The following is a 27,287-nucleotide window of genomic DNA, read 5'->3' as shown; positions in this document are numbered from 1 at the left end:
AGTGAAGGAGGAATACAAATTTTCCATTGGTCAGGAAAATGATAACTGCGATTTAACAGAATACCATTTTCAATTTTGTAAAATTCACCAATATTACGATTCTTGACCTTAACATAAGGATCATTAGGAGTCTGTCGAAGCATGCGAACGTTCGTGATATCACGGTGTGAGTCCTTTCATTTTCTAAATCTGATGAATCTTTTCACAATAATTGTTCTTTACGTCACACCTGACGATTTATAAAGCGATTCGTTCGAAGAAACATAATAATAGTGTTATTCCACAATCAGGTCGTAGAAATTCGAATAATTCAATGACTTTTATGGAGATTTGTCTATCAAACACCTTTACTTAAAATAGTTCACTCGCCGATTACTTTGTTCACCAAAAATTATCTCGTTCTCCACCACTTCTTATCACGAAGTGCGTTGTGGTATAGTTTTACTTTAGTAATAGCTGATAAAGCACTTGCAAAATTCACCAATATATTATTTATTACTTATGTAAATAACTAGTAAAATATTAAGTATAACTTCAGCTTTTTAAAGATATTACGTAGTTCACATTTTGAATAGGTTTTGGTGTCGAGATACAACTACGTTCAAGAAAATTCAGCTGATTCATCATACGCACCAACACATCGATAATAATTCTTAGTTTTTTCACACCGATTTCTCTCAATTTTCCTCTTCCTTTTCTTCTACTCGTTTCTTTCAGTATTACCAGATGGCAGCACAATCAACGGAAGGAACACACATGACTGAACTGTACGAATCAAAAAGAACGTCACAAAAGTACACTAACGCAGAATTTGCGTTGAAGCGAAAAAATACATCAAGCATAAATTTGGAGCAGTTACACATATAAACAATGTTTGTACAGTGTGGCTTGTATCAAACAGTTATTTGAGCAATAAAGCCAAATTACTTCTCTGAGACGTGCCGTGATTTATTAAGTACCTGATACTTCCGTATCGATTTTCTTTGGTTTCAGCTGAGCATGGTTGAAACCAATTTCTTACAAAATACTTCTCTGAGATCTGTTATGATTAAGGGAATACCTAGCAGTAGTTTGTAGTATAATTTATAATTTTTCACTATTAAGAGCAGTCTTTTGAATTGGGTACAACTACATAACGAAAAGCATGTAATTAATATTTTCACTAGGGTTCGTTAAGACGTCACTCAGAAGAAATCATGGAAGATGTACCACTGCGGATTAGCTCTGACGAACGGGATTTTGAGATGGACGAACGAGAATATTTGCTACAGCCATCAGACCATGATGTTTATGTCGATGTAGGAATCACTAGGAATGCAAAGAAGTGCGACGGATGTTTGAATTTTTTACTGTGCAGGTAGGTGTTTTACTTTTGAGTAAATTTATACACTAGTAACGTAAGTAGTTCAGCAGATGAACGGTTCAACCAAATATTAAGAACTCATTCTAATTTATTAAAATTGATTTCGTGTGGTTTCTCATATCAAATTCTTTTCCATTCATCTTTTAAATACTTACCAGGGGAGAGTACCCCTTTATGGTGCGTTCTTGTTCAGTTTTCGGTGGGGTACTTAACATTGGGCACAAATCCGAGCAGTAGTTCGGATCCCACTTTGATCAGTAGGTCCTGTCCTATTCAACCTCAGTGCTGAAAAGGGACGTTAAACTCTAGCCCTAGGAATCCCAAAGGGAGAAGGGGGAGATCCTCGAACCCACAAGGTAGTTTTAGCTTCAAGAAATTCCATCAAAATGTTATCAGATACTTTTCTTTTTGTTATTAGTTATGGTTACTTAAAGACAATTTGCCATAGTGATATAAAAAAATAATTTATAAGTAGTTTAGAAAATAAGGCAGTGGGTCTGAGGAGCTACCTTGACACTACCTGGGACCATCTCGACATCAATAAAAATTATTGTAGCTTCGTGTAGAGAAAACGAAATAAATCTTAAGTGTTTTATGTATGAGAATATGCTTATGAGCTAACAAATTTAAAGTGAGTCCTTTACCTTTACTTATATACAGTATATAAAAAAAGGGGGGGGGGAAGTGAGGGTATGTTGCCTAAAAGATTGCATTTCTATTTATATAATGACTTAAAACCATGAAAAAGCTTTTCCGTAGTTACGGCGAAAGTGAACATGGAAGGACTTTGTTCCCCGACCCCAATTTTCTGAGAAAAATAAAAAAATATTCCCTTATGTTGTATTATAGAGAATTATACATGAAAATGCTGAAAATCCGAATTTTTGTATTAACAATTTTTAAACAATCTTTTGTGGAACAACTCCCGGACCCCCCCCCCCTCAACTGAGGATATTCCAGACCCCCCGGAAAGTTCGCTCCCCTCCATAGCAGACAATCCCTAATTCCGCTCATGCTCACATTTTCAGATTTTATTTCAGCCATGTATGTTCTTTAAATTTGGCCACACATTGTGCTTTAGTAAGATAATAAGGAAATTCAGCAAAATTTGTGTCATGAGGATTAAGGAAATTCAGCAAAATTTGTGTCATGAGGATTAACTTGCTGATAAATGAATTTATTGGGAATGGGTGTAAGGAACTAAAATCTTCTCCATATTGAAAACATTTAACTTCCATTAACTAACAATGTCAGATCGAATTAAAAGCAAACACCACGAAGATCTAAATGTTATTGATACACTCATGCACACAGATAATGACTGCACACGTATTCACAGTGTTATCCAGTTATTTGAAAGACGCAAAAATTCTTTGTGAAAATGAAAACAACAGATTTTTTTGATTAAATGAACTACATACTGTAAAATCTAGAACTTCTATGCATATGAATTCTCCCCTAATTAGAATTTGTCGAAATTATAATAATGTATCTAAGGAAAGTCCAGAGATTGATCTTTCTTTGACATACACTTTATATTTGAAATTATTAAAACAAACATTAGATAAGAGGTGTGTCAGATGATTATTAAAATATTGTATATATTGTATAATTTTCTCTATTATATCCTTTATATTTGCAATTGTTGAAACAAATATCAGACAAGCAATGCGTCAGATGATTATTCGAACATTGTATACATAGTTCTTTTTTTCTATTACGTTATAGATGTAACATTGTTTTTGTTTTTCTTTACACCAATGCCAATCAAACGTATATCTTTCTTTATTTTATTTTATTTTATTTACTCGTTTTTCTTTCTATTTTTCCTCTCTTTTAGTTTTATTTTATTTTTATTTTTATTTTTATTCTTATTATTGTACATGTATATAAGTATTTGAATATAATTTAATTCATGTAAGCCTATTGTAATTGGGACAGCAGTCCTGTTATAGGTGACAAATAAATAAATATAAATATAAATATACATATTTTTTCTCGCAAATACCGGACTCAGTTACGTATTTCTTTATCATAGTAGGCACAGAAGAAATCCCACCAGGACTAGCTATACCACGTGTGCAACACGTGCATTTGTACGGGGCAGCAAAATCGGTCATAACTATATTAGTTAAAATAAATATTTCTTGTAGGAAACAGACTTCATGGTGATGATAGTTAAATTTACCAAGCTGACCTTCTATTTGAATACTACATTAATAGGTCGATTGAAGCTCGATATTGAATTTTATAAAAAGGATAACCATCTTTCCTCTGCAGGTGTGTTTACTAATCTTTCACTAATATAATAGATTATTATTTAAAGAAAAAACCCAACGAGATTGTATTTGTAGTGTTTACACCTTTCAGAGTACGAGTGCGCTTACCCTCCTCTTCGTTGTTCATGATGGGGGTAGCACATTTAAAATTGTAGACTTTTAGATTTGTTCTTTCTGGAGAAAGGGGGGCGGCAAACGATGCTATTGCACGGGGCGACAAACTGCCTCTTGCCGGCTCTAGTCCTGACGAACTCGCAACAATCCTTCCCGATTTCAGTTTAAAGGAATCGCCCCTATACGTTACCTTTTGTTTGGATTGGGCCCAAAAGGCAACACAACAAATACGAGTTCTTGTATAGGAGAAAAGGGTGAACTTCTTTGTAGACATCTGATTTTAAAAACAAAAGATAGGGAAAATAACAAAAGTTTCGGTGTTGGCAACTTAGAAATTATTTCTAATAAGAAATTAAATCTTTGAGGTGCAAAGCTTTTCGTCAATTACTGTGTATAAAAATGGATTTATTAAAGGTATATTAGCATCCACTTTCCAGTGACGGTATGTCTTGATCACTGAAAAACCAGAGACGGGGTATGTCTTCATCACTGAAAAACCAGAGGTGGTATGGCATACCACCGCATACCGTCTCACTTCGACCACTGCGTAGAAATAATATCAAGCAAATACAAGAAAAAAAGTGGTGGTTGTATGCGTGTTACGTAGGTCGGCATTATTATTTCTAGTGTTGATTGTAATATTTGATGTGTTATATTTTTTTTTAAATCGGAGGCTGTGATATTTCCCTGTGCATTCCCCTGCACCCATCCTTAGTAACTATGTCCAGTAAATATGTGTATCCTAGCAGAGTGATAAAGAGAGAGAGAGAAAACAAACAAACAGACAGACAAACAAAGGAATGTTTTTGTGAAGACCCTCCCGAACTTTTTTAGTGATCGATGAAAATGAACAACGTGTTTCACCAGAAACATCATAAATGTTTGTGAATTCGAGGTGTCTGAAAATATGGAATGTGAACCCTGGAAAGTGAGCATAGTGTTCTTGCCCTTCGGATAACAAACTGAAATCAACCTAGTTCTTCCTTCGCCTCCACTTCTCAATCTAGTTGACCATACTGCTGAAGCATTAAATTTCTCTCACAAATATCTAATTGATCGAGGTAATTTTGATTTCGAAATCCCAGAAACTAAAACTTTTAAATAAATAAATAAAAAAAGCATTTTGAGTTATGGCCCCTGCAAACCATCCGGTCTTTTCATTAGATACGATAAAAAATAGGTGTCTCTCTTCCGATTACTGTTTTCAAAATACGCAATACGTCAATGGTTATGTTATTCGGAAAAACTGAACTGTGTATATGATGAACCCTGCTGGCTCTTTGCTTACAGGAAAGCAACTCACTTTCATTGAGCATAGATTGACGGAATAAGTGACTGACAAAGACTAAGGAAAAGAAATTAAAGAACACGAAGGAGCTCAATATTATATGCGAGCTTGTATTACACGATGGAAAAATACTAGTAGTGTGAGAGACCTCAGGGGATATAGAGAAAAACTGGGCGAATCTCACATTGGTAATTGAGCTTTTGAGCAAATATGACCCCATTTTGTCTCGATCAATAAATGATAAGACAGAGCAAAAATACATACCTAAGTCCCAAAATATAAATGAAATTATTCAAATATTGTCAACGCAAATAGAAAAACAAATAATTACAGAAATACAAGACGCTTGTTCCTTATCTTTCATTTTGGATAATACTGAAGATAATTCAAAAAACGATTAATTAAGTTTCATGTTTCGACATGTCCTAATAAAGAAGAATGTAAACGATACCCGCATAGGGCTCCCCATACATTATTATTATTATTATTATTATTATTATTATTATTATTATTATTATTTTTTTTTTTTTTTTTTTTTTTTTTTTTTTTGAATTTTTGAAAGTATTGAGCGGAAGTGGACAAGAATTAGTAACTACCAATTTACAATTCATTGAAATAAGGGACTTTCAATAAGACACTACAGTGAACAAGGCTACGACGGGGCGAAAGTGATGAGCGGAGTGCATTCGGGAGTGCAAGAGCACAAGAGACTCGAGTCGTCAGGTAGTTATATACATTATCTTGCTCACAACTTGAATTTAGTCTTAAGAAACGCGGCTAAAATACCACAGACAACATCCTTCTATAATATGCTTGAAAAACTTTTGTGTGTTTTCCAGTTCCAGTATTGAAATATATATATATATATATATATATATATATATATATATATATATATATATATGGGGTTCCGTTTAGGATGCCTTATCAGCTGTCCGTTTTCGTTATGGAAATGTTTTGAAGGGTTTAAGTAACATACTAGTAAATCAGGTGAACATGACGAAACAATTTCCGTAAGAAAGCAAATGGAATCCTATAAGTTTGTAGTTCAAGTAGTAGTTCAACATAAAGTTCTAGAAATTACCAACATTGTATTGAAAACAATGCAATCACCAAATGAAGATATACACTCATGTCCAAAATTATTGTCGCATGTCTATAAATATGTTGTTGTAGGAATATAATTTGATAACAAATTCGCCCGGTATTTCGTATAATGTTAAAAGTATGTGTATAATCGGCAAAGACATGTATGTGGCAAATTTCATGTCAAAAGAGCAGTAAATAAGAACAATAAAACGAAAATAAAACTTTCTTGTCCATTTAGCAATATTTTGTTTTACTCATTCTAATTTTCATATTTATAATTCTTTTTCTATGGAATTTACCACAAATATACATTTCCCGATTATGCACGTGGTATCAGTATTAAAAGTGCCCTGCAGCATCGTTATCAAATTATATTCTTACAAGAAGACAGTTATAGATATGCGACAATCATTTTGGACATGAGTGTATAAGCCGTAGAACCTGAAGAAATGGCACAAATGTGGGGAATCGGATGTCGTTTCACAAATAAGCGCCAAATAAAATGAAGATTTTTTTTTTTTTTTTTTGGACGAATTATATAAGAATGAAGGACTAAGTAATACCGATCAATATTTCAAAATTAATGTGTTTTATGATTAGTTGAATATTGTATTAAGTCAGTTACAGATCAGGTTTGAAACTATGATGAACATCACTGAAAAATTCGAGTGTTTGCAGCCTAGTATTCTTATGGACAGTAGTGGCAAGGAACTCCATTTAATGGCAGAAAGACTTTCTTCAGTATTCCCTCATCAGTTACTCATGACCCATAGTGTACTTCGAAATGATGTCGAGCATATAAAAGTAGGAACAGTGAAAGACTTGACGGAATTGGTCCTTATTAAAAATCGTATAATTATTTCCAGTATCCCTGAGGTCTCTGTAGCGTTGAAATTGTTTTTAACTCTTCCTGTGACGGTGGCTTCAGCACAACGGTCCATTTCAAAATTAAAATAATTAAGAATCGTGTGCGCAGTTCGATGATGCAGGAACGTTTATCAAGTCCTAGTATGATAAGCATCAAAGTGAAAAGAGCATGCAAGTTAAATCTGGATGCAGTAGTGAAAAATTTTGCTTGCAAGTAGAAAGTGCGTGTTTTATTATTATTATTATTGTCATAACCATCGGCTTTACAACTAGTCCCTTCTCTTCATTTTGCAGGCGGGAGCGCAAATGCTTGCTTCGCCATTGAATTTAATCAGTTTCAAGATGCGCTAACACCTTTGTCATGTATTATAATCAAATAGTTTCAACGTGCGCCGACGCCTTTATCGATGACTTCTAAAAGTTGCTAAACTGGAAAGATTGCAATTTAATCAGTTTCAGTGTGCGCTGACACCTTTGCTGATGACTTCTAAAAGTTGCTAAACTGGAAACATAAGTGGGGGTTCCTGTCTTTCTGTGGAACCATCGAGAGAGTTACTTCTTAAAACTGTAAAACTCGGTTTCTTGGGAAAAAGTACGATGCACAGTTTATAAGTTTGTCACAGATTTTAATTTATCGTCCTTCCTGTGAGTGAAAGTTTGAATGAACTGCAATACACTTTTTGGTCGGGTCAAAATTCTAACACGACAAAGGTGTCGGCGCACATTGAAACTGTTTGAAATATAACTACTTTGTGATACAAGATAAAACTCTTCATATTTGTTATGCATCAGCAATCATTCCAATTTTGTTTAGTAAAAATAAGTAATACCATTAAATATTAGTTCCAAACATGATTATCGTGTGTATCATAAAACGTTACAATAAATTAGACTCATTCGAAACTGTTGTTTATTCATTGTTTATTCATGAGAGTATATACAGTGGACTCTCGTTAACTCCAACTTGGATAATTCGAAATATTCGATAGTTCGAACAAAGGTTTATTTCCCCGGAAACTGTATTGAAAACAATGGTAGAAATTCTGGGTAAATGAAAGTTTTGAATATCATGTTTGGATAGTTCGAGTAAATGCAATACAAGAGGAGTTAGTATTGGACAGATTGCAAATAAGATAATGAAGTTTCAGCTGGTTTTCACTTATCCAGATGCAGCCGTAGAGAAGAGTGACCCAAAAACAAAGCCCATCTGGTGGTTATAAGCAGGCCCGTATTTATATATTGTGAGCCCATGTGCTCTAAATACATATAATCCCAAGGAGAAGACGAGATTTTAAAAGTAATCGAAAACGACAGATATTAGTGTTGAATTTATAGTTTTCGAGGTCGCTAAGTTTAACGGTATCAGTTTTCATTATGTTCAAGTTCATCCTCGCCCCTTTTGGGTGGGGTGGGAGAGGATGACTGTTTAAAAATAATCAGATAAGCTAGCTAATAAGTAACTACTATAATTAGAGCGAATTAAACACATTAACATATTTCCTCGCGCTTGTGCGGAACTCTGCGAGTTGCTAGTTTTAAATATTACTTTATTATGAATCTTTAAAAATATCCTGAGAGCTGCGATGGCTCAGGGTAGAGCGTTCACATCTGGTGCATGGAGTCCTTGGTTCGATCCCAGCTCGCGCCAAGTGAGCTTTGTGGTGGACAAACACTGTGTATGTGGGTTTTCTCGGGGTTCTCCCGTTTCCTCCCACTTTCTTCATTCCACCATTTCATTCATCCTCATCATCATTGTCTTCTTTAGCCTCGCCGGCATAAACTTGGAACGTAAAACTTAAAAGATTTCATTTCAATTTTAAAAAATCCAAAATTTTGCCGCCTCCCAAATTCAGCCGCCCTCTGCTTGAGCACAGAATAGCACGTACCTAAATACGAGCCTGGTTATAAGAAAGATGAAGACGAGATCCACTGTGAAGCAAAGAAAGTGCGGGCGCCAATCTCATCTGAAGTTTCCGAAGTGATTCAAAATTTAAGATTTATTGAACGCCAAACCAAGTGTTACTAATGAAATATTTCACGCAATAAATGAAGCTGAAGATTTTGTTGCCCGTGAGAAAAAAAGTCAAATCAAAGCAAACAAAGATCATGAACTTCTTTAAGTGAGAACAGACAATAAAGATTCTACTCATGTAGCTAGGTGGTTTTGTATGTTAATTCAGTGTATATGGTAGTTATACTTATGTGTGCTTTCCATGTTACGTGTGACTTAATTTATGTACAACTAAATATCATTTTGTTAGCGGTATTGTATTACCTAAATAATATGCTGCATTAAAGGTAGAATCTACTGTATAGTTTTATTTATTTATTTATTCATCTAGTTCGATTGTAAGTATTTCAAACTGCATATGTTGGGATATTTCGACTTTTGAGTAATTGCAGCTTATTTTCGTGTCTCTTAAACTTGGAATTAAAAAGATTTCACTGTGTATAATAATTGTAGCACTTATCAGCCCTTGAATGATTCTAACGCTTCTATCATTTACCGTATTCTCACCTGTATAAGGCGCAACTATCCTGAAGAGTATTTTTAAAACTTCAACACATTTTCTTCTATTGGTGGATATTTAAGTGCTTTGCCACGAAAAGCTTTGACTTGGTTCAAAGTCATGTTTTTTGCTTTTCCATCGTTATATGTCGGATTTACCCACTTGGAAATGAGATAGTGCAGCTCTGTTGCCGTTTTCTTATAGTATAAAAACTTATAGTATAAAAACTTATAGTATAGTACTAAAACTTATAGTATAAAACGATATTGTATTTAGTCCTTTTATTTTGGATCCTTTTTTGAACGGACCAACAACCGTACAAACTACTTCCACTCGGTTGAATGGCAGGCATCGTTACTCAGCAACATTGATGATTTATGATTCAAGTACACACGTACCAAGCAAGTGCAGCTACACGTATTTCTTGTCTTTTGCATGCATAGCGAACATTCTTAACTTTATTTTATTTTATTTATTTATTTATTTAATATATTATTATTATTATTATTATTTGCAAAGTCTGATTTATATACGCATGAGTGCGGCAGATTTAAAAATGCAATAACAAGGCATGTGCTAGTCACAGGAAAAAGAAGTCAAGAAAATTCATAATACACTTAACAGGGGAAACTTGATGTGAGCGAAGGCAAATTTATCTTTGAGTGGAAGAGACGTGATATGAGCGGAGGAAAAGTTATCACTCTGAGCGGGAGAGACTTGATATGTCATTATCATAGCTATGCTAACATTATTGGCAGGTCACTTGCTGCAGCTGAGAAGCGTCTATGCTCCATGGCCTTCCGCTAACCTCTTTGTCTTCCGAATGGAAGAATATTTTACCTACAGAACTATATTTTGACCTGCGAAAGACCATTGTACATATGTTCTCTTTCTGCTGTCAACAAACTAGGGAAAAATAGAGTGGTGGGTTCTCATTGCCTTCCACCTGGCAGTATCCCAGCCATTGAAGTCGCTCTGACTATGCCTGGAACTAATTTCCAAGTGTGATCACTGTGATTTCTGCCAGCTTGGTTACTGGAGAGGTGCTGTCTTCTCCCAGAACACTCTTCGTCTGGCTACTCCATTTAGACCAATTCGGTAGGGGTGGCCCTTCTGGTAGTGAAATACCGCTAACATAGTTCTAAATTTCACTGTAGCACGCAATCTTCCCCACCCGACACATAAGTGTCGCCCTAAAGGTGGTGTTTATCGGAGAGGACTTGATATGAGCGGAGGTAGAATTGACACTGTCGGGAGAGACATGAGCTGAGACGAAATTATCACTCTGAGCAAGACAGACGTAATATGAGCGGGCGATCTGAAGAGACTTACGTGCAAAAAGAATAACTTTCTACTTAATAGATCTTAACTTTTCCATCGTGAATGTATTTTATCATACCTTCTGTATAATTGTTTTATTTTCTGTAACATTGTGGATGTATACAGTCGTTGATACTGTTTCGCGAGAGTCACGGTTAAGCAGGGTTGGCAAAAACCATGGTTTTTATTAAAAAAAACAAACAAAAAAAAAACGGTTTTTTGGTTTAAACCAGGTTTTTATGGTTTAAATGATTTGCTCTATATATTTATACCATATATGGACAGAAATAAGTTTGTTTCGCCTTGATGTTATTATGCAACAACCGGGTTATGCTGGAAGGGGTCACATATGCTTAAAGCGGAATAAAAACCGCTTCTCGAGTTACATCCGAGAGAAATTGTCCTCCATTTGAACTCGGAATCAGGACTAATTGGCCACAAATGCCGACTCACTCACGAAGGAATCCTGATAAAAAAAATACGTTGTACTGATCTTTACATGCTTCTTAATATAACTGTCAGGAGTCATTTCAGAAGGACAAAAAGAAACAGTTGCACAAGTGAAACCATTACACAGAATTACATATGAACCATTTCAAAGTACTACGGAATACAGAAGAACTAATTTAGTTCACGTTAGTTAACAACCACTTTTATTGGTCCAAATTAAAGAAATACACCGACTTAATCTGCATATCAATAAGAAAAGTGAATAAAGATACGAATTATTTGAGTCCACTTTGGCTCAAACTCATTTATACATAGATAGATACCAAAGATACTTATTTCACTAAATGCCTCTCGTGGGATCTGTATGACCCCCCCCTACCCCCCACACAAAAAGTACGGCATTTTCGATGTATTTTATCAATAGTAAACATTGAAACGAAACAATATTTAGAATTTTTCTTCGATTGCAATTACATAACAATAATAACAACTACAAAAAATCACAAAATAAACATTTATAAACTTTAAACTTTAAAAAAAAAAAAAGTTGCTTTTGTAGTACAATCTTTTTGAGTAATGAATGGGGAATTTAGGTCTGAATATAATACGAATAATATACGGGAATAAAACGTGATAACCCACAAATGTGTTCATCAAGATTTTACAAACACTTACACTTTTACGAACATTTTTTTGTTTTTTGGTTTAAACCAGTTGGTTTTTTTGAATGGATGGGTTTTATTTATATATATAAAATAAGAAAGTTTTCTCTTCTGGGGGGGGGGGCGATTGCCCCCCCTGGATCCGCACCTGTTAAGGTTATTATTTTTGTCGTTATTGTGGGTGGTTCGTAGGATTTTCTTGCACCCAAGATTCTTGAAACAAATAGTGAACAATATTGGTAAAAATAGACGTGTTAAGGAAAGAAAGTCATCAGCTTCTATGCCGTGAATGTGTAATGTCGGGTTTGCTATCTCTCTCTCTCTCTCTCTCTCTTTCTTTCTCTCTCTCTCTCTCTCTCTCTCTCTTCTCTCTCTCTCTCTCTCTCTCTCTCTCTCTCTCTATATATATATATATATATATATATATATATATATATATATATATATATATATATATATATATATATATATATACCCCAGACTATCCCAAAAATTCTGCACCATACAAGGAGGAAAATGAAACACGAATATCAGAAACAAAGACGTGATCTTTACTCATCTTTGGGGCAACAGTTCAATCTGATGGCGATACCGGTGGCAGGTTTAGAATTGAAAACTCCGACAGGCAGAATGCACCTCATCATATGAATTAAATAGCCGACCACACAAGAAATGTGAGAAAGAGCGAAATAAACTATAATCTGAGGGTGCAACATCTGGACTATAGGCATGATGAGGTAACAATTCAAACCCGTCAAGTTCAGCCAGCATGTTGGTCACACCTCGAGACCTATGACTCGAAGTATTGTCAATTTGCAACAGTAACCTCTTCCTCCTCGTTATATTTCTTCTCGAATAGTTCTCGTTCAAAATAGCATACACTCGGCGTAATTGTTAAGAATACAGTCCACCTATTACAGCACGACCCTCTGGAACAAACTCAAAATGAATTATCCCGTCAATATTCCACCAAATGTACAACATGAGCTTTTTCCCAAATCTGTCCTGTTTCACATTGGCTAGGGCTTCTTGTCTTTTTTTTTTTAAGCTACTGTTTACATGTGTCAGGGTTTTTCAAAAACACCCACCTCTCATCTCCTGTCACAGTTCTCCAGAAACGAAAATCACGCTTTTTTTTTAATCCGCGTCCGAATGACAGGAATTTTGGGATAGTGTCATCTGGTCAGATAAGATAAAAATAAACTTATTTGGCTCAGATGGCATCACAAGAGTGTGGAGAAAAGCGATAGCCACAGACGAGACATTCAGATGCCTTTTAGCAAACTCACGTCTAAGAGCACGATTTTTCTTGCTAACATATGGCCTTTTCCTTACTCTTCCACCATGGTAGCTGTTTTCCCACAGCACTTTACGGATTGTCTGGTTGGGCACTACTTTTCTACGCACACTTTCTACTGCTGGACGAAGTTGTAGTACACTGATTTTAGGATTTCTTTTGATTTCATTTACAATCATTCGTTTATCTCTCTCATTTAGTTTCTTTTCTGGCGCCCCGCACGGTAAATTTCTGATAGATTCGTTGTATTTATATTCGTTCACAATGTACTGAATAGTTGAATGGGATTTGTTCACAGTTTTTCCTATGTTTCTAAGTGACTTACCTTTTGAGGCAAGGTTTACAATCACTTTCTTCAAATCACTACGTAACTCCTTTCGACGCCTCCATTTTCTTTAAAGCAAATTCACAGCGTAAACTACCGTGCATTCTCGTCTTTCATAATGCATCCTGTGCCTTTAGAGGAAGACTTCGTAGCAAGCTCAGAGAGACCAATAAAAGGTGCCACCCTTCTGAAAGAATACTTGGTGAACGAACAAGTGTTTGCACGAGAAAAGTAGCTTTTTGTTCTTTTCACTATTTTTAGGGTTTGCATTTGGTTTGTGGTTTTCATATATTAGTATTTGTGATGTTTCTTTACAACAAACTAAATCAAAGCTGGTACCGGTACATAAAGTTCACTTTTTGGCGGTTACAGAGCAATTTTCCCAGTATATTCACACTGTACGAACAAGTGTGTTACATACTGTATCTTGCAACAAATCTAGTATTGTAGAGGTTATTAAACATGCACAGAGTTTGGAAGTAGTATACGCATGCCTTTCGATACAGTTGTTGATATTTATGTTTCTTAGAGACACATGTGCCCTCATGGCTGTTTCCCTTTGTAGGAAGTGAGTTTTCTTGACACGTTATCCGACGTATGTTACGCAACACTTCATTCGTTACTTCTGTTTCACAAAATCACAACTTTCGTCATAATACGAATGCTGTCCGATCATTTTTCCCCAGTTCTAAATCTGTGTATATAAATCATTCCTCTCTGTCTCCATATTTCAATCTCACTCTCTGTCTCTCTCAATGTCGTCCAGGAACTCATATGGCTTGAGATCAAACGTTCGACTCTTGAAACCAAATGTAAGCTCTCTAGCAATGTGTTATCGTAACTGTATAGGTTTGTTGCTAAAAGCAGCGTCATTTTAGATTTTATTCGGGGGGAGAGTCTCCGCCGACAAAAATTTTTCACTTGGAACATTTACTTGCAATTACTGAAAAGAAATGAAATGAATCATTGAATAACACTCATTTCTGTCAGTAAATATTCTCGAGCTCTGTGCGTGCATTACAGACTTTAGGAAGCACAAAACTTACTGCCGTTATTGGCAATTTCCATAGATTTCTAGGGAGCATCTTACTAGCTTGCAGCCTTTAAAGAAGGGAAAGAATGAAACTAAAGGTATTAATGAAGCTATGGGAAGAATGTGTGCTTTTTTTTTTTTTTTTAATTTAGGCCCTTTAAATTTAGAACAAACGAATGAAAAACACTGTTTTAGAGCTATAACATTGTAAAGTTGAATCGTTTCTTTTATTTTTCGCCTGAATGGAAAGAGTGTCCTACGTCACACACACTGCTATAGACAAGGAGAGATGGAGTTGAATCGTACTAGAAGTAACTAATCGATTGTGACATGCATTTCTGGATGCATAAGCAAACGGGGCTGAGTTTGTTATTAATTTGGACTTAGAACTTTTGTAACAATTCGTATGCCGCCAACTGTAGTAAGGACACAACCCGAAGCAAGGGCATAAGTTACCCATAGATGCTTCTACAAAAAGTTTCTTTGACGTTTGAAGACGTCGAAGGCGCTAGGAGGGTTAATTTCCTGCGAGACCGAGTTAGTGTAATCCAATGTTTTAAACGTGACTATTTTAAATTTTCTGCTTTACTCTTACTGATATAATGTAAGATATTTCTTTTAACGACACGTCCTGAATAACAATGTAATTACAAAAGTAAATTTTATAACAGCGGATTCTCATGCATTCACAATTGGTACATTTTTCCTAGTATTCAAGATAATGCCGCATGCTGCCATCTATGGAGCACATTTATACTACAGAAATTTATGTTGAAAGCAATATTAATGACTAGCTTTTTTTTTTTTTTTTTTTTTTGAGTGATAAAAATAATATACATATATTTGAAAGTTTACTATAAACTCATGATATACTTATAGTCTGAGTTGTAGTTACCCCTCCAGTTTTTACCTTTGAAATCCGCCTCTGATATCGGTAAGAAAGACAACTTATAGTTTTATCATTCTAACACATCTAAAAGTGATGAACCTTTTACTCACGAATTGATGTTAGTGTCCTAAATCTTAGGGTATATGAGTCCGGCGTAACGTAATTTGGCAATTAAATGTTGAAGCTAATATATTTGCAAAAAATGTTAAATTTTTTATAATCGGACGTGAAGTATTGCAGCCGTGAAGATGAGTAAACTTTCGGCAAAACTGCTTGATTTTACAGTTTATTGTAATAAAGGCGCAGGTCGTGAAAAACTTGTGTCACAGACTTCCAAAATTCTTAAAAAAATTGTTGCGTTGCGGTTCGCGGATTTGGCGGAGATTGATACGGCGTGAGACCTTTGATCTTACTCGAACAATAGGAGTTGGTAATGTTTGAATAAAGTAATGTTGTCGCTTTTGCTCTCAATTAAAATACAAGGATTCTAAAGTCACATTTTTGTTTCAACGATACGTGTACAAGACAAGGGCGCGGTCCTGGGCTCATGTGGGCCCCCTACTGTACTTGTGAATATACAATATTTGGCATAATTTGAGTGCAATTTGTCTTAAAATCTTATATATATATATATATATATATATATATATATATATATATATATATATATATATATATATATACCTTCTGCATCTGAATGCTCCCCTCAAATTTACAGAGAAATCAGCGCCCTTGGTACAAGATAAAGAAATCATAGGCCGGTGCAAGTCTGCTGCCAAGGGGTGTCTGCCCCCCTAGACCACAGCATTCCATTATGGGCTATATTAATACAAAAAAAAATACCAATTTAAATATTTGTTAGAAATGTTTTTATTTCAAGTTAATTTTAATCCCTATTAAAAAATACGGAATCAAAAACAGGTAGTATTGAGCGGTACGTAAACAGAGAGGCATAAAATTTCTAGGTAATTTCGCAACGACATCATAGATAAAATGTAGTGAATGGATGGCGGCAATAGAGTTACAGTACAGTAGTAGGCAGTTGGCAGTTTAGGTGAGTTATCGGACTCAAGCCCTCTCGAAATAATAATAATAATAAAAAAATGTTAGTTTTTCGCATTCCACGTACAACAATAATCCTTCTTACAATTTCTAAGAATTTCATTGACTTCCATTTTCTTATGCTCTTTGTTCAGAAATAATACTGTATTTGTCAAATTTTACTCCATGTGAGAACTGCGTTCTTTTTTTTTTCTTCTTTCGTTCATTCTATTCTGTTTCTTTTTCGTAGTTGTTACCTTCTTTCGTTTCTCCTATCGTACTTTCGACTGTTATTAGTTGTGATTTAAGTCGGCCGTCGCCAGTAACACCAAAATTAAGAGAAGCTGATGATAATCGAAACTAGTGTTCCACACCAACTTGCACAGATATCAACATAAAGGAATTTCGGTCATTATACCAAAGAAATATTTACATCGTTTAGTTATAAAGAAAGTTAAATGTTTGAATTAAAGAAAATCAAAAGCGGGAAAGAAGTCGCCTGGGAAATTAGTTAGTCCAAGAGGATGCTTCCTTTTTCTTCTATGAATAGAATAAAAGGTAGGATTCACTGCTAAATTCTTGTATTTATCATATCACATAGGATTTACCAGTCTGCAATTCTTGTCATTAAAACTGCAATCAGTATATTTCAGCTTCAACTTATCTTAACGTTTTCTTTTAGGTAAAAACATACACAGATAAAACCGAATATTTCCATTTTTTGTAAAATGATGTAAGTTAAGTTGAAATGAGATTACAAATATTGAACGTGTGTTTGCAGAAGCGTCATTTAAGATTTACCTTGCGAGGGGAAGGGGGGGAGAGAGTAAAATCCTTCGCCGACATACGAGTTTCACGATTTTTTCCTAGTGTATTAGTAGACAATCGATTAAAATATATGTAATTCTCAAACTCAGGTGGGCAATTGCCCCTCTGCTTCCCCGTATTGTGCAGAGCTCACTTGAAACAAAATCCAAAATATGCGTAATTGTAGTAAGTAATTGTACTAAGCGGAATAGGGCGAAATACACACAAATTTAGAAAAGCCTGAAGTCAGAAAGTATAGAAAACAAGTGCCAAAATCGGCGGAGTCTGACGAGTTAGGACGTTCTTTGCGTATTTAGGTAGACGTCTAGCAATTAGCAAGAGAAAATCGGCCTTATGCAGAGTCGATTTGTAACGTGATTTGTGTCATACTAAACAGTTCGACTAACATATGTTTCCTGCAATAGTCAGACCTTTAGAATGACGCTAATAATGCGTGAAAACGATTCTGCATAAGGCGGAATGAGATTAACAAGAATTTTAGAAATAATCCCGAAAAATGGATCAAAAGATTGCGGTCTTTCCGAATAATTACTTTTTGGATCAAAGGCCACAAAATATTTGAACGGCCCCTAAATAGAGTTTTCGTAGTATTTTTTACGGAATAAAAAACATCATACTGAGATAACTGGTAGTTTGGGTTTGGCTACACTATATGTAGTTCTCTAGATATAAGGCGTACAAGAAAATTTTGAAATATATTGGATGTTTTGATGCATTTTTGGATCAGGAGCCACAAAATTTTTGAACGGGCATCCAATCAAGTTTTTTTTTTTTTTTAAAATACAAAATAAGCCCATCATAGTGAGTTAAGTGATAGTTTGGGTTTAGCTACATTATATGTATTTCTCCAGATATAAGGCTTACAAGAAAATGATCTTTTGATCCAAATAACTCAGTGAGAAGGCAACCGGGAAATTATTATTTTCAAAGCTCCCTGGTGTAAACATTTTTATTTCTGAATTGCTAGACGATAGGAAAATGAGTATTCGGTGTTACAGCCGAACACGGTGGGGGCCGTGGGGGCTCAGTAGTAGAGCGTTCACCTCTGATGCATGGGGTCCCTGGTTTGATTACAGCTCGTGCCAAGTAAACTTTGTGGTGGACAAACACCGTGTGCGTGGGTTTTCTCGGGGTTCTCCTGTTTCTTTTCACTTTCTTCCACCATATCCTTCATTCCTCATCATCGTCTCCTTTAACCTAGCCGGCAGGGCCTTAGGTGATGCGGAGCTTGATTTGGAAACATTTTGCCGAGCTACCTATCTCTCTCTCTCTCTCTCTCTCTCTCTCTCTCTCTCTCTCTCTCTCTCTCTCTCTCTCTCTCTCTCTCTATATATATATATATATATATATATATATATATATATATATATATATTACACTCTTCCTGGTGGTCTAGTGGTTATACCCATTTCCTTTTATAACGATTTTCCATCTGTAAAATGTTCTGGTGAAAAAAGCTCTCCCTGTTCATTGCTAATAGCAGCTATTTTTTTCTCTTTTTTTAGTGACAACTCAAATGGAAATGTAAACAATGAATGGTTTTAAAATACGATATTTGACCCTTGTGCCTCGCAATTTTTGAAGAAGGTTCTGTACCAATATTTCATAGTTTCTTTTTTCTCTTACAAGTAAACTTATCGATATCGAAATCTAGTTTCTTGACCAAACTTGACAGAGAAGTGTGGAATATCAAGAAACGAGTGTAAGCAAAATTTAAAGTGCTTCCGTCCATAAAATGGCCGCAGTGGCCAAAATTCTGATTGATGAGAATAAGCCATAATAATGTGTTTTCAAGTTTGAAAATTTCATTTTATTTGTAAAACGGGTAAAGTTAAAAAAAAAAAAAAAAAAAAAAAAACTAACCGACACCGGGAGAAAGTATTGAGGGTATGCTTGTCATGGCTGCCGTTTTGAAGTCTGCCATCTTGTATCTCGCTCGACATTTTCAAATAGGAAAGAGGTCAATGTAATATATCAAATTCGGTTAGAATTTTACTAGAAATACAATAGTGAAGTATATATTTTCATAAGTTTTTATTTGTAAGACATCATGAAACGCACATTGATATGAATTCGTTGGTTCAAAGATTTCTTAACAGCTGTATCTTTTTGAAAAGAATTCAAGTCAGGGAAACCTAATGTACGCTAGTGAGAACATTGTAGGTAGCTACTTATGAAAGGTATAATCAGCTTGAAATCGTTATCGACTGCTGACAAAATGAAATGGCGATGAGACGACCACAAACCTTAAGGAACTGATGGAAGACGGATTACATTTTCTATTGGATTATTTGAGTTAGAACACAAATCTTCATAACCAGCCACCTATTCAGTACTCCCTAGTATACATTCCGTGTTCGTGACTTGATTTTTAAAAAAATACATCCACGGGATACTTTGCAGGAGGGGGCAAAATTTTTCTTAAGGTTTTGGAATTTTTAATATAGCTACAATAAGAGAAAGGATGTGCAAAAGGGAAGGTCACGAACTGGCTCCGCTGAGAACCGAACGAGACGACTAATTCCATTTGATATGTTATAACTAGACGAATTCCAAAGTTATACGTGCGAATGGTCTGGATATCGTGAGTTTGAATATATTTTGAGTATATTTTGAATATATCTTGAATATATTTTGTAATGTAAAAGTTATTAGCTGACAGAATAATTTGAACTGGCTCATTTGTTCGGAAACGGTAAGGTATATGGAAAACTCTGCGATTACGTATCTCATCATTTTCAAGGGCACAATTTTTGAGGTTAAAAAAGTTTGCCCAGGGTCCCAGACGGGGTCCAACTCAAAGGTTTTAAATGGCAAGGGAGGTTAAGTAGCGCATCAGGCTCAAAATGTAAACAAAAACAACTGAAAAAAGTCCATGGCCATCCATATAAATCTGAAACGGTGACACAAAAGTTTTGTCTCAGGGCCCCGCAGGATCCCAGGTGGAGTCCAACTCAAAGTTTTAAAATGGTAAGGGGTGTTAAGTAGCACATCGTTTGAAAGATGGAGTACAAAATGACAGAGGCTCAAAATATAAACACAAACTTAATTGAAAATCCATGGCCATCTTGAATCCAAGATAGACGTTTAAAACCTATGTTGAAAGTATAGGCACTTCAAACTTCTGGAGCTAGGGAAACCAAATTTCGTATGAATGTTGATCAGTAAGAATAGATTACTAAAAGATACGAAATGTTCAAAAACGCGACATCTTGAGTTCCAAATGCCGCACTCACATGCATGTCCAGCTCAAACCGCTGGAGAAGCGAAATGTGGTACGGTATTTATGTTTATTGTTAATAATAGATATCCGCAAAAAATCAAGTCCAATATGTCTGCCATCGTGAAAAATAAGTTTTATATAAATGCTGGCAATTATGTTGCATATGACAATTATGTTGCACCTTCATTCATTCAACCCGTTTAAATAAATGGATCTATGGGTGACCCGACCAAAGTATACAACCAGGCGGCAGACGATTAGAAGCGTCATAGGGCGGAGACTACTATTGTTTTATTTACTTATTTAACCTATTTATTTATTTATTTATGTAGCATTTCGATTATTTCTTATTTCTTTGTTATTCTCACTTTCAGTTTCTATCCTGTTTTTATCATACATAAATTAATCCACATTCTGAACTCTTTTTCTTTCATTTCACAACAGCTTCCAAACGATGTGCTACTAAACCTTTTTGCCTTTGAAACTTTTGATTTGGACCCCACCTGGGACCCTACGGGAGCCTGGGATAAGACGTTTTTACTTTAAATCGTTGTACTTTGAAAATAATGACACACGTGCTTTCCTGGTTTCACATTTGTCTCACCGTTTCCGATTTATAGCGGTGGCCATGGAATTTTCAATTAAGTGTTTGTGTACATTTTGACCCGCTGCCATTTTGCATAGGGTTATCGTAGAGAGTCGAGGCTTGTTCCATCTTTTTTCATTTCACAACAGCTTTAAAATAATGTGCTAGTTAACTCCCCTTGTTATTTGAAAGTTTTGAGTTAGACCCCATCTTGGACCCTGCCAAACTTTTTTACCCCCAAAAAGTGTATCCTTGAATATGATTGGATACGTTTAGACAGAGTTTTTCATCTACCCAATTGTTTCCGAACTGACCCAATTCAAACTATTCTGCCAAGTAATAGCTTTTACATTACAAAATATATATTCTAACTCACGATATCCCCACCGGTGGCACGTATAACTTTGGGATTCTTCTTATGTTAACATATCAAATGGAAACAGAATTGTCTCGTTCGGATCTCAGCGGAGCCAGTTCGTGAACTTCCTTTGTGAGTCTAATTTATTCGATATCATCTCAGTATTCACGTTAATATCACATGACAGTGAGAACGCCAGGAACTGTTTTAGTGGAGTGTTCAAAATAAAAGAGGGTGTGCACCCAGAATAATGATATAGATCTTTACCGAAACTCAAAGAAAACCATATTTTTATGCCCAAGAGTGTATGTAAAGAAATTTGGGGAGTGTTAGAGGTATTGGGGTGTGCAGAATACTCCCTGATCATAATATCTATTTTTACAACAGAAGTTGTCAACGTATAAAAATAAAGAAACTACTGCATCATTAAATTCAGAAAATATTTAATTATGCCCGGAAACAATGCAAACTACTCATTTACTTGTTAGGGAGAGGCTATATCCTCCCTTATGGAGTCCATGGATGTACCTGTATTACAATATGTTGTGTGTATTTGACAACCGAGAGTAGTAGAGCCATCTTAACGGTACCATGGCCATTTGGTCGAGGACCCTGCGAGGAGAATGGCATGCATTAATTACATGCATTGGGAGCTAAGTTCAGTAATAGGAACCACAACATACTTGTTTGCTCTGGGGCCTAATATGCTGTTAAAACAGCACTGGAAAGTAGAATAGACGGCACTAGCGCTCGGCCCGTTTGGGAGCAATCAGTCCAATCGGCTTAAGGCCGGCCCTGCTAGCCGGCATAAGCATGGGACGTAAAACTCTAAGATTTCATTTCATTTTTTATTACCAAGCACGGCCCCTCAAATTTGCAAAATTAAAAAAAAAAAAAAAAAGTTTGTAAAGAAATAGTACTACTTCATTGGAGCTATGCAGGCTGATATAACTAAGAATGCATTCATTCCTTTTGTACGTCCGATGCTCTTTATTTTATTTTATTTTGTTTTATTTTACTCCCGTGTATTGACAGGAGAAAAGAAAGCATCGTATAGTGATCTTGTAAATAACCGAATCCGAGATTTCAACACATTTGCGTGTTTCATTGCTACTACATACTGAAAAAGGGATTTTTCGATGTTTATCTATCTGTCCATTTACCCTTTCGTTCCTGTATATACACTTGCATAGAGGCCATATTATTCAATATATCCAAACCGAACTTAACCGAATATATCCAAACCGAACTTTAGTTTCTTTTTTGTTTTATAAGATTATGTAAATGTGTTCTTCAATTTTTTCCTACCTTAAGAAATAGAGGTAGCTTGCTGGAGTGTGCCTGTCAAAATGTCTATTTTCTCGAAAGCATATCTAATGATTTTGTTTATACAGGGTGCGGCAGAAGAAACTCCTGTTTTTTAAACCGCTAGTATTCGTCGACGAGTAGGGTTACTGATTTTAAGCGACCATGGACAGACAGCTCAGACAATGCAGTTTCAGTTGCTAACATTATTTTTGTACATAGTCCCCTCCCAGTTCAATGTACTGAGCCATCGGATAGGAACTGGTTCGTTATCGCGTTAGAAAAACTCTTTCGGGTGACGCAGTAACCACTCGTGCAACGCCGATAGGGCATCTTCATCAGACTTGAACTTCTAGACAATCTTGTAATTTATGAAAGATGACGATATCTGATGGCGTCTAATATGGTGAGTATGGCGGATGAGGGAAGCAATTGAGGTCGTCGGTAGTTTTGATGGATGCAGGAGTAGAATGAAAACGGGCGTCATTGTGTTGAAGGAAAACACCCGCTCTCATTAATCGCCTTCGCTTTGTGTGTATTGCTGGCTTCAAATGGTTCTTGAGAAGGTCGATGTAGGTGGCACTAATCACTGTGGTACGTAGGAGCTTGTAGTGTTTCAGAATATGACCATTCTTATCAGGGTTTGCCCAAGTGGGCCCAGCCCGAAAAAAAACAGTGGGTTTTTCGGGTTTGACTCACCTGAAAAAAACAACCTTAAAACCCACCTGAGTTTTTGACCTTATTGTTAGCATATTATTGGTACAACTAAGGTGGTCTCATTGAAAGTTATTTTTATCAGATTTTGAACTTTCTTTGGGCGAATTACAGGCTTTCACGTTAAGGTAGACAACAACATTCAACATAAGACGTTTATCAAGTTATGAATGCACTGAATCAATGAATAATAAGAAAAAAAACCTTAGCTTGAGATAATTATAGAACAAATTAATGTGTGGATTATGCTTGTAGCCTATTTGAAGTAAAATAAGCAATTTTATATTTTAGAAAATATCTTCCGTGAATAGTGTACTTCCTGACTCGGCGCCGGGGAGGGACGTTATCCCTCATACGTCGACGGGTTTAAGGTTATAGGTGCCGGTATTAACAGTAAATATGTAAATACATTAGTAAAACTAATAGTATTATTTCTTACCTTTGATGTAACAAAAGTATTCAGTAAAATTTGGGTTTCCAACAACAGTAGTTTAGTTCAGTCATTTGTTGCTACCCTTGAAATAAGCATTGTGTAGTGTCAACACCAGCAATAGCGTAAAAATTCTTGTCAAAATTAAGAAGTTTATGCTCGGAGCTCCCAAGACTACGTAACGCTTACTATTTTAAGTGCTCAATTCAAACTTCAGTATGAATGAAAGTTTCGATGTACAGTAAAGCAAGCTGCATTTTCAGGGAAAACCCGTCGTGAAAGAAGTGTTGGGGAAATTCCCGCAATTGAACACATAAAGCATCGGAAGTGAATACTTCAACAATAAAACTACTTATTTTACGCTGGAAGATATTTAATTTCATTTATGACATTTTGAAACATTTACTTTATAAAATATGAATTACAGGCCTATCTTTGTTAATTGTTTTAAATTAATTTTCACAAAAGAACCGCCTTGCAACAAGTGCTCGGGAAATTCCCGTAATTGATCACACAAAGCATCGAAAGTGAACTTCAACAATAAAACCATTTATTTTACGTTGAAAAATATTTGTTTCATATAATCGCCTTCGCTTTGTGTGTATTGCTGGCTTCAAATGGTTCTTGAGAAGGTCGATGTAGGTGGCACTAGTCACTGTGGTACGTAGGAGCTTGTAGTGTTTCAGAATATGACCATTCTTATCAGGGTTTGCCCAAGTGGGCCCAGGCCGAAAAAAAAACAGTGGGTTTTTCGGGTTTGACTCACCTAAAAAAACAACCTTAAAACCCACCTGAGTTTTTGACCTTATTGTTAGCATATTATTGGTACAACTAAGGTGGTCTCATTGAAAGTTATTTTTATCAGATTTTGAACTTTCTTTGGGCGAATTACAGGCTTTCACGTTAAGGTAGACAACAACATTCAACATAAGACGTTTATCAAGTTATGAATGCACTGAATCAATGAATAATAAGAAAAAAAACCTTAGCTTGAGATAATTATAGAACAAATTAATGTGTGGATTATGCTTGTAGCCTATTTGAAGTAAAATAAGCAATTTTATATTTTAGAAAATATCTTCCGTGAATAGTGTACTTCCTGACTCGGCGCCGGGGAGGGACGTTATCCCTCATACGTCGACGGGTTTAAGGTTATAGGTGCCGGTATTAACAGTAAATATGTAAATACATTAGTAAAACTAATAGTATTATTTCTTACCTTTGATGTAACAAAAGTATTCAGTAAAATTTGGGTTTCCAACAACAGTAGTTTAGTTCAGTCATTTGTTGCTACCCTTGAAATAAGCATTGTGTAGTGTCAACACCAGCAATAGCGTAAAAATTCTTGTCAAAATTAAGAAGTTTATGCTCGGAGCTCCCAAGACTACGTAACGCTTACTATTTTAAGTGCTCAATTCAAACTTCAGTATGAATGAAAGTTTCGATGTACAGTAAAGCAAGCTGCATTTTCAGGGAAAACCCGTCGTGAAAGAAGTGTTGGGGAAATTCCCGCAATTGAACACATAAAGCATCGGAAGTGAATACTTCAACAATAAAACTACTTATTTTACGCTGGAAGATATTTAATTTCATTTATGACATTTTGAAACATTTACTTTATAAAATATGAATTACAGGCCTATCTTTGTTAATTGTTTTAAATTAATTTTCACAAAAGAACCGCCTTGCAACAAGTGCTCGGGAAATTCCCGTAATTGATCACACAAAGCATCGAAAGTGAACTTCAACAATAAAACCATTTATTTTACGTTGAAAAATATTTGTTTCATATAAGACATTTTGATGAATTATGTCTTTGTTTTAAGTTAATATATTTATTTAGTATTCAAATATGGCGAACGTCACTGAGGCTCCTGGGATGACTCGATCTACATTTGTTCGTTTGTCTGCCTGTACCACACAGTGTTCAACTTTCGGTCTTTAAAATTTTCAGGATACCAGCTGGAGACACTAAATTTCCTGTATAGATTTTGGCGGCATACTAACGTAAAATTACAAAATCATGCTTTTTCTTCTTCAAAATAGCGGATATCCACGCTTCAAACGCAGTTTTCGGTCTTTCAAGTTGAAATTTTCAGAGTATAAGCAGGAGAGACTAAATTAGCTGTACATATTTTGGCGGCATAATACATATTTTAACATTTTTACCCGAAAGACACTGAAGTATTTCGAAGAAACCCACTTAAACCCGAAAATACCCGAAAAAAACACATGGGCCCAGGTGGGTTGGTTTTTTTTTTTTCAAAAATACCTGTTTTTTCAAACCCTGATTCTTATCCCAGGATAAAGTCAAAATAACTTTTGCAGAAGTCTGGCTCAGTGATTTATTTGTGGATTTTGTAGAATGGGGCATTATTTATGCAAGATTGTGTTCCGTATAGCAGAACAACTTTAAAGTGGGTTGGGACAACGTTGTTTTTAAACCTACCTACTTTATTATGGTACTAGTATGATAGGCGACCCCCAAGTTCATTTTTTTCCACTTTTTTAATGCGGTCTATAATGCGGTTTCCGATGTTGCACTACCTTCAGACGAAAGCCTGTTACTTTGTGTACCGGAATTACTTGCCTTTTCATCCTCAGAAGCTTTTCTTTTATTAAAATGTAGTCTAATATCCATTTCCTTATAACGTGCTTGTCAGCGAAGAAGCTACCAATTCACAACTGCAGTGACTGCTCACTGATAACTGAAACTGTTTATTATTATTATTATTATTATTATTATTACTTGCTACTCAGATGAAGAATAAGCAGTGGTATCAGCTGCAAGATTTTCCTTCTAGAAACATTTATATAAACAAGACCAGCATAGTTCGCGACAATAAACATATTAAAAAAGTTTTAAAAAAATACTAAAACCTGAAGTTGAATCATTGTACTTTAAAACAGATTGTATAGCCTAAAAAGGGTGGAAAATATCTTCCCAGTCTGGGAAGACTAAATTAAACTTAGAGACAGGGAAACCAAAATTTAGAAGGGGGAAATTCCCAGGCTTCCCTGGCTACAAAGAAATCCCTGGTCTGGCTGCATAACGTCTTTGGTTTCGGCGAAGAAAAATATCTCTGGTTAAAAATGGTACACCCCACTTTCGTTCTCGGTTACTCGAAAATCCTCACTCTCCTCATCATAACGCCTCAGCAGCTCTTGACATATGTAAGTCCGACGATCTTTCAGTTGTGCGTCAGCTATCGAAGAACCCTCCTAGCGACACTTTTCTGTAGTGGAGTTTGTCATGCAATATGTCATGCACTGGCACTGATCCGAAGCTCCTATTACGCAAGAAAACCATTTCAGC

General features: G+C 35.6%; 1 protein-coding gene across 2 annotated transcripts in view; it reads left to right on the top strand.

The window, feature by feature from the left end:
- The window catches only part of LOC145671200 (putative phospholipid-transporting ATPase IIB), a 252,247-nt gene that overhangs the window by 20,666 nt on the left and 204,294 nt on the right, over positions 1-27,287 (top strand). For both annotated transcript variants that reach the window (XM_081740065.1, XM_081740057.1), the window contains exon 2: positions 1,167-1,357. In XM_081740065.1, coding sequence (XP_081596191.1) covers positions 1,167-1,357 — 191 coding nt within the window. The remainder of the gene's footprint in view (positions 1-1,166; positions 1,358-27,287) is intronic.

This window comes from Thermobia domestica, chromosome 2 (assembly GCF_964235325.1).
Source record: "Thermobia domestica chromosome 2, izTheDome1.hap1.1, whole genome shotgun sequence".
NCBI lineage: Eukaryota > Metazoa > Arthropoda > Insecta > Zygentoma > Lepismatidae > Thermobia > Thermobia domestica.
Note: the sequence above shows the minus strand (reverse complement) of the source record. Positions and strands in the feature narration are given on the sequence as shown.